This window comes from Bubalus bubalis, chromosome 1 (assembly GCF_019923935.1).
Source record: "Bubalus bubalis isolate 160015118507 breed Murrah chromosome 1, NDDB_SH_1, whole genome shotgun sequence".
NCBI classification, from domain to species: Eukaryota; Metazoa; Chordata; class Mammalia; order Artiodactyla; family Bovidae; genus Bubalus; species Bubalus bubalis.
The window spans coordinates 82,876,191-82,883,979 of record NC_059157.1 but is presented as its reverse complement, the minus strand read 5'-3'; the positions used below and the strand labels follow the sequence as shown (position 1 = coordinate 82,883,979).

At 35.0% G+C, this 7,789-nt stretch overlaps 1 protein-coding gene across 5 annotated transcripts in view; it reads right to left on the bottom strand.

Annotated features, from left to right (window-relative positions):
- Window positions 1–337: 337 nt before the first annotated feature.
- Window positions 338–7,789, bottom strand: part of EPHA3 (EPH receptor A3) — a 411,826-nt gene continuing 404,374 nt past the window's right edge. For all 5 annotated transcript variants that reach the window (XM_044940608.2, XM_044940609.2, XM_006077278.4 and 2 more), the window contains one exon: window positions 338–3,072. In XM_044940608.2, coding sequence (XP_044796543.1) covers window positions 2,967–3,072 — 106 coding nt within the window. In that variant the 3' untranslated portion in view covers window positions 338–2,966. The remainder of the gene's footprint in view (window positions 3,073–7,789) is intronic.

Genomic DNA, 7,789 nt, shown 5'->3' with positions numbered 1-7,789 from the left:
TCTAAGTCATTCATTCTCCCATCCAAAGCGATTCAGACAGTGCTCCTAAGTCAAGAAAGGCTCCATGATTTCTATTGGAACAACAGAGGGAAAGCAATTATCTCACAGGAATTACAATGTAAAATTATATCAACTAGAGCAGTATTTTAAAAGATATACAGTCACGCCTAGGTAATGCCTATGGATAATATAACATACATCTCTTCCTCACTAATGGAGAAAAAAGAAACAGAAGCACATTCTTCTTGACTTGCATAAATTTCATTATTTTGCTGTTTAAATAAGCATGTTTTTATAATATTTAAAAAGGTTCAAAGACCACTTCCATATTCCAATCTGTAAAAAATATTTTCGTTATGTTTATTATAAAAATATAAATGTTTCCACTACAAATCATTTTACATTAGTAAGAGGCCATCTACATTGTACAGCATAGACTAAATGAGTAATGTTTTGAAAATGAAAATTTAAAGTACACACATATTGCCAATCATATCACATTTATACATGGCTTATTCGATATTTAGTACAGCTTAACATGGGCAAGTTACCAGAAATAAATATATAAATCAGACTTAAGATACAATCAGATAATATGGTACATGATATTATGAAGCAATTGTGGTTTTGTGTTTACTGAAAGCCAGCGCAGTTTCTGTACAAAGAGATGGCCATAAGCATTCTAGTACCTCTATTCCACAGTTAAGAATCGTACACTATTATGTTTACATATGTACAGGGTAAGGATTGTGAAAAGTAAATTTATAATAAGTCAGATAGAAAAATAGTGAAAATGAAGAGCAATATACTGCATATACAATTTCTACTTTCAAATGGAAACCACAGCCAAAATAAATGAAATAGATTAAACAATCCTCAACTTCTCCTAGTTCCTGAAATGCACAGATTTTGTGGAGTGTGCACAGAATAGTACCTAAGAAAGTAAATGCTAGTCTGGAAAAAAATGAGATTGAAGCCAGATTCAGATCTCAATCTAACATTCCACAAAACAAAATGTTTGCTTAAAAAAAGGTTTTGAGCCGCTTCTAGCAGGCTTAAGTGAAATTTGTAATTAATTTCATAATCATATATATCTTTTTAAAAGGTTCATGCTCTTATACACCCAATACATAATTCTAGTAGGATGATTTGACTATAAGAATATTGAAGACATTTGAGAAATAATTTTATATATGAAGGAATACAACATAAGCCTTATTACACTAAATTTACAGCAGATTAGCACTTGTGAATTTTGATCTGTGATTGTAAGCTGTATAAGTGTTCCATTTGGCATAAGAACATAAAGGTTGCAGCATTGTTTTATCCATTCTATTCTTCTGACATATGCATTTCGTATTCCAATAACATGATCATATCAGCATTAGAAAGATTATAGATAGAGCTAAAATGTTGCTTCACAATGTATTATGGCTAGATCTCCACCAGGTATATATTTCAAATATTATGGAGTATGTTCATATTTGACCTTTATGGAAAAGCAAGTCCAAGTTCCTTGCAAGAAGAGATCTCTCCAGATTTTGAGTCTTGATGGACAACCAGCTATTTTGACGATTATATGTTCAATAAGTGTCAAGAAGCTCAATGTTTCTAAGATATATACCAAAACTATAATAGGTGCATTTCACTGGAGACTCAAAGATAATAATACTTGCTACTGATGATGACAATGTTTAATTAATTTAGCAAAAGCTCAGTGATGCAGATGAATAGTTTAGTAATCCTTATTCCCTATAATCAGCTCAACAAGTTTAAGCAAATGTATAAAGAGGCATTTCAAAACCAGTCAGCCAGTGATCTTTTTGATTCATGCATCCGCTTATAGGCAGCTTATAGGCTACATCGCCAATTAATACAACAATCTAAATAGTATTCCAATCCTTTCCAGTGTAGCATTCTCTATTCAGGAGCTCTAATATAGCTCTTTTACCAATGGAGGGAGTTTATGGTCTCCTAAGCACCAGAGCAAGGCAGGTATGTCATTGAAAATCCGTTATACACAAGTCGGTATATCACACTAAATTAGGAGCACACAATTTATAATAAATGGAGAGACAGAAATGGGTGGAATAATTCAGACTGTGAGAGATTTGGTTAGTGTATGAACAAGGAAAGGGTTTTGTTTCTTTTTATATATAGATATAGATACATATGAGTGTATGATTCAAACAATCTGGAAAGAAACACATCATTTTCTGTGTCTAGTTTATCATGTTTTCTACTGCTGACAATTTGAGAGAGCATTTGGCACTTGGCTGTCACAAATCCAAATTAAATCATCAAGGCATAAATAGAAAACAATAAAAGACAATTAAAAAGAAAATAAATACGTACTTTTCTTCAAAATTAAAACACATTTTTACATGATAATACTTAAGGAGGCTAACAATCAAAAATGTGTAGTACTTAAAACAACTACAAACTTCATTTCTATATGCTTTTTAACAGATAAAGGAGAATAATACAATGAAAAGGTAGTAAATATGGCCGGATAGTTTGAGGTATGAATTCCTCTATTTTGCTTGCTTTCAAGGAAACAAAATACCTGCTACAGATCTCTTCTGTGTATAAAAATATCACAAGCCTGGTTTTCTGTGGCTATTCAGAAGCACAGCCACCTTGTTCATTGCATCATTTCATTTGTTTTGCTTTTATGATAGTCAGTTTATGATCAATGGCTCTATGCTAGTTCTTTGTCGTTTTGCGCTGAAGAATTCTGATTTAATCCATCAACTAATATAAAAAAGCAATTACAAAACAAAATACACCCACCCACCCATCCACTAAACAACAGGGGAAAATAAAGAGTTTTTTAATTCCATTTTAAGGCATTTTACTCGTATCTGAGTGTCTTATCGGGCTTGGAAGGTCCACCAGTATTTCCAGTGTTGTCATCAGTCTGCAGAGTGATGCTGCATCTTCCACTTTCTTCCAGAAATAGCACTTTACACTGGGACTGGACTATTCTTGGATTGTGTTTCTAGAACTTTAATACTGCTGATGATCTTCTTCTGTGGCCCAACCACAGTGACACCGACCTTTTTCATGTCGCTGTTAAAAAAAAAAAAGAAAATTTCTGGTGAGAATCATGGGCTCCTGGACAGTATGTAAATAGGATATTTTCAATTAACAAAGCTTGTACAATTACAGATCCCAATGCTCTAAGTATAATTTCCTGATTTTTGTAACATATGTGTAGTATTATATATCCTGATTACTCTACCTTTATCCTTGTGGAAGAATATAGGTTGTAGGATGAATATAGGAAGTGGGTTGAACAGTGTTCCCCTCAAAATTCCTGTCCATCTGGAACTTCACCATGTAAGGGCCCACTTGGGGATTGACTTGACTGATAGATTGTGTTTAAAGTGACACTGTATCAGTTTCTGCATTCAGTTCTTTAGCAACTAACAGATTCTACTTCTTATCTCCTGAGGCACCCTCTCTAGGCCCCAGAGCTGCCAGTGGAAAAATACAACTACCTATTGAAGAGGTCATCAGTAAGCACTTGGTCTACAGTCCTTGGTATATGTAGCATCTGAACTAGGGCAAATAAGAATGAAACCATCTCAAACCCTCCAGACTAGATCAGATTCATGTTAGTTGAATACTTCATTCAACTCTAGCCCCAGAGGTGAAGAATCACCCACCTGAGCTCTACCCAAATTCATGACTCATGACATTGTGTGTACAATAAAATCCTTGTTGTTTTAGCCTTTTAGTTTTGGGAAGTTTGTTGTTCAGCCATAGATCACTGGAAGAATTTCTTTAAAGTATAAAGTTCTTTCAAATTACAAAAAATGGCAAGGATATTTCTCTATCAAAATCATTAGATTTAAAATAGTTAATACTTGGAAACCAGGAATTGAAATAAATATTATAAGAATACATGGAACTTCATTTGGGGGGAGGGGGAAGACTTAGCTAAACATGTGCAAATAATTAATTAAACATTCTTGATTTAAGTAATTAGTTCATATAATCATCTCTTTCAGGTCTTGATCAAATATCCCTCTCTTATGAGATTTCCCTGATGCTCCTACTTCATATTGTAAAATCTCTCTGCACTCGTATCTGCACTTCTATTTCTTTTCTTGTTTCATTTTCTTTCAAAGTATTTATAACCATCCAGCATATTGCCCCCCCCTTTTTATTTTTTTTACTCTCTATCTTGTCTCACAAGAAGGTGAATTCCATGTGAACAAGGAATTCTTGTGGGTTGTACTATGCTTATCAAACACACCCTAAACAATAACTCTCATTTAGCAGGGGCGCAATATGTACTTGCTAAAGAATAAATCAGTTGTCCAAAATATATTTATCTGCGAAGTTGACAGAGGATTAAGTGTAACTTGGAGAGCTGGGCAAATTGAAAATGGCAAGAAGAAAAAGCACACACATGCAAATGCACACAAAGGTGGGGCTCCTTTATATTGAGCACTAAAGAAAGAATGAAAAATTGGGAATTTAACTACATAGAACTGAACCAAATGATTTGTTAAAAAGTGAGTTCCCAAGCAATAAAGGTGTGCAAGAAGAAAATAGGCAACCACTTAAGAAGCAATTTACATGTAATTTAAGCATCTGCTGCATAAAATTAATCAAAGCTCAGTTGCATTCCTATTATCTAAGCTGGGAGTGAAATCACAATGCCCTACAGGTTACCCCTGAACCCTGCTGCCATTCAAGGGGGTAATAAATTCTCTATGGATAGCCTGTATTTTGCCTGAGGTCCTCTCTGGTCAGTCTTTAGCCACCTTGCTTCACCAGGAAGGCTAGTGGGGAGCTATGCTGACATCTAGCTTGCTGCCCTTTGTGTAACTGTGGATAATGAAACCTTCATTTTAAGTATTGTTGTTGTTCAGTTGCTAAGTCGTGTCCAATTCTTTTGGACCACTTGGACTGAAGCACGCCAGGCTTCCCTGTCCCTTCCCACACCTAGGTTATCTATGTTGAACCCTGCTTTTGAGAATGCGTGCTCTACAGGATTTTGATTCTTTTATAAAGACACCAAGGATCTATCTTTAAAATGAACAACAAACATTTCTCTACTCATCCTCAAACTATTACAAAGTCGGGTTATGAATCTAAGAGCCAGAAAACAGGACAGACATAAATATATGTGTATAAATCAATAGATTCTCACTGTTTTTTATATTTCTTCTCTCATCTTTCTTCCAATTCTCTATCTCTCTCTATATATATATCTATGTATACATACATATTATACCTTGCTAATTTTTTTCTATGTCTCCTCTTTTCTGCCTTCTTTATAAGCTTAAAAACAAAATGCAATCATGGGAAGATAGAAAAAATGCTCCAAGGTACTATACTAAATTTCCTGAGGTCACTGAGAAATTGGTGGCTCAGACGGTAAAGCGTCTGCCCGCCGTGCGGGAGACCTGGGTTCGATTCCTGGGTCAGGAAGATCCCCTGGAGAAGGAAATGGTAATCCACTCCAACACTCTTGCCTGGAAATCCCATGGACGGAGGAGCCTGATAGGCTACAGTTCATGGGGTTGCAAAGAGTCGAACACGACTGAGCGACTTCAATTTCAATTCAATTTCAATACAAGCTATGATGCTTAACCCTGACTTTTCCTCTAGAAATGAACCACTGATTCTCTGGCCACTGGAAAAAATCAGATACTGCAAGTTCACAGACCAATTTGGGACAAGTATGAAGGACCAACCCAGCTTTAGGACTCTTGTTCCAACAAGTAGAACTGAGTCTTCTTCTAGTCCAATGCTTCCTCATCGCTTCTTTATGAATGTATGTCCCAAGGGTACATGAAGAAATCTGAATAAAACTGTTTCAGATTCAGCATCTGGAAACCCAGTGTAAGCAAGTTGATATGGAGTCTTGTTTCTATTTAATGCAAAGGATTATACTGGAAAAGAGAATTACAGTAAACATCCCTGTAGGTGATGCCTTAGCTTGAGCCTCTATGTACCCTCTACTCTCTTTCCCCCATCAAAATGTCTTCTACCTACCACCCTGCTATGACCGAAATCTCTCTAAACATCCCGCTGCTGTAGTCTCAGTAACACTCCCTGTATCCTTATCTCATTAGGACTACCCTATTGAGAAGAGCAATGGAAAAGTTCAAGACTAAAGAGCAGTTCAAGATTGAGACCAGAGGTTAATAAGCTATCTGATACTTCAAAGGCAAAAGGATAGGTGATGACACTTTGAAAATGGCATCCGAGGGTGCAGGGTAATGACATGCAGCAATTAATCTGCCTCAGACTCATTCCACACACTTAATTCTCTTTCCAGTTTCTATAATCACTCTTGCCCTTTCTTATTCTCTCTTCCCTCTCACATTAACCTTCCCTAATCCATCCTAGGCTATGAAATAATATTAAAAAAAATATGTTGACTGAATAAGACCACACGTTTAAAAAATTTTATTTGAAAATTAGGTGATGAGTAGCTGGCATGTAAATGAAATCTCTAAACTAATTGGAATAAGCTAATATTTATTTGAGTATGAAACACTTGTCCAGTGATTGATAGTTTGGATAGAAAAAGAAAACAAATTTAATATCCTTTCTTGTAATAATCTGAAAGTCTTATTCTAAAAGAAACTCTAGAGTTATTTGGTCAAGGGAATAATTTCTGAATTGAGTCTGGACAACACCAAGAAAACAAGGATTGGAAGGAATCAAATTCAAGCAATACACCTAAGACTGCAAAAGAAAGGATGAAATATAGAGTTAAATATTTTTATAACATTGAAGATGAAAATGTTGCCTCATTATATTTCCCTAAATGATTAATGTATTAAATATTTTAAAATTCTTATATTTGTGATATAAACAAGGAATGTGGCATATGGGATAATCCTTTGCATTAAAACAAGGAAGGTGGCATATGAGACAGAGAACCAATAAGTCAACAATACTTTGCAAGGAGTTTTAGGTCAGCAGATGTTAATTCTTTGTTGACCCTAAATTGAGAAGAAAGGACAGAAGAAAACACTTTGAAATACAGAGATCTGAAACCAACTGGCTCAGTGTGAAGGGGAAAATCTGAAAAAGCCGAGTATCCTAGGAAAAATCAGCTTTCATCTAGCATATAGACTCACAACTTGTTTAAATAATCATAACCACTAAGTGGGAATATTCCAGCCAGCCCAAAAAGAGCTTACTATCCAATGCTGTACCAGAGACAAACATATTCCTAAGGTGAAAGTACAACAAAGGCTGCCACTTCACCTTTTTAAACAAATAGCATTCTGTCTACATTTGTAGATTAGGATATCTGACTATATTTAAATTGTGAGCTTGCTGTTAATCATATTAACAAGGTTCTGCCTCATCCATTTCAGTATACTGTTTCATTATCTAAAAGCTCTGAATGTTGATACTTTATTGAGAATAAACATTTGTATAGCTTTGCCTTTGAAAATCTGGCAATGGTGCAGAAATTTTTAGCTTTGTGTTTGTTCTTTGCTATGCTTCTGTGCTCTAAAGCAAGTGTCTTGTTATCACAACCCAAACTATTTACACTACTAGAGTAAGAATTTCTAAAAATATTTAAATATATTAACACGTCTTGGGGCTGTGTCTGATCAAAATAACTATCAGAGAAACCCAAAGCACATTGTCAATTGGGTCAGAAGTCTATTCAATAAATACTATATTTCAAACAGGAATGCTAGCACGTATTAAGTAGACAAGTGTGAGTTTATACTCTAAGAATAAATTCACCTCTTCAGTATAATTTACCCTTTCTGTAGATCCTTTTGTGATGTCTGTGTTT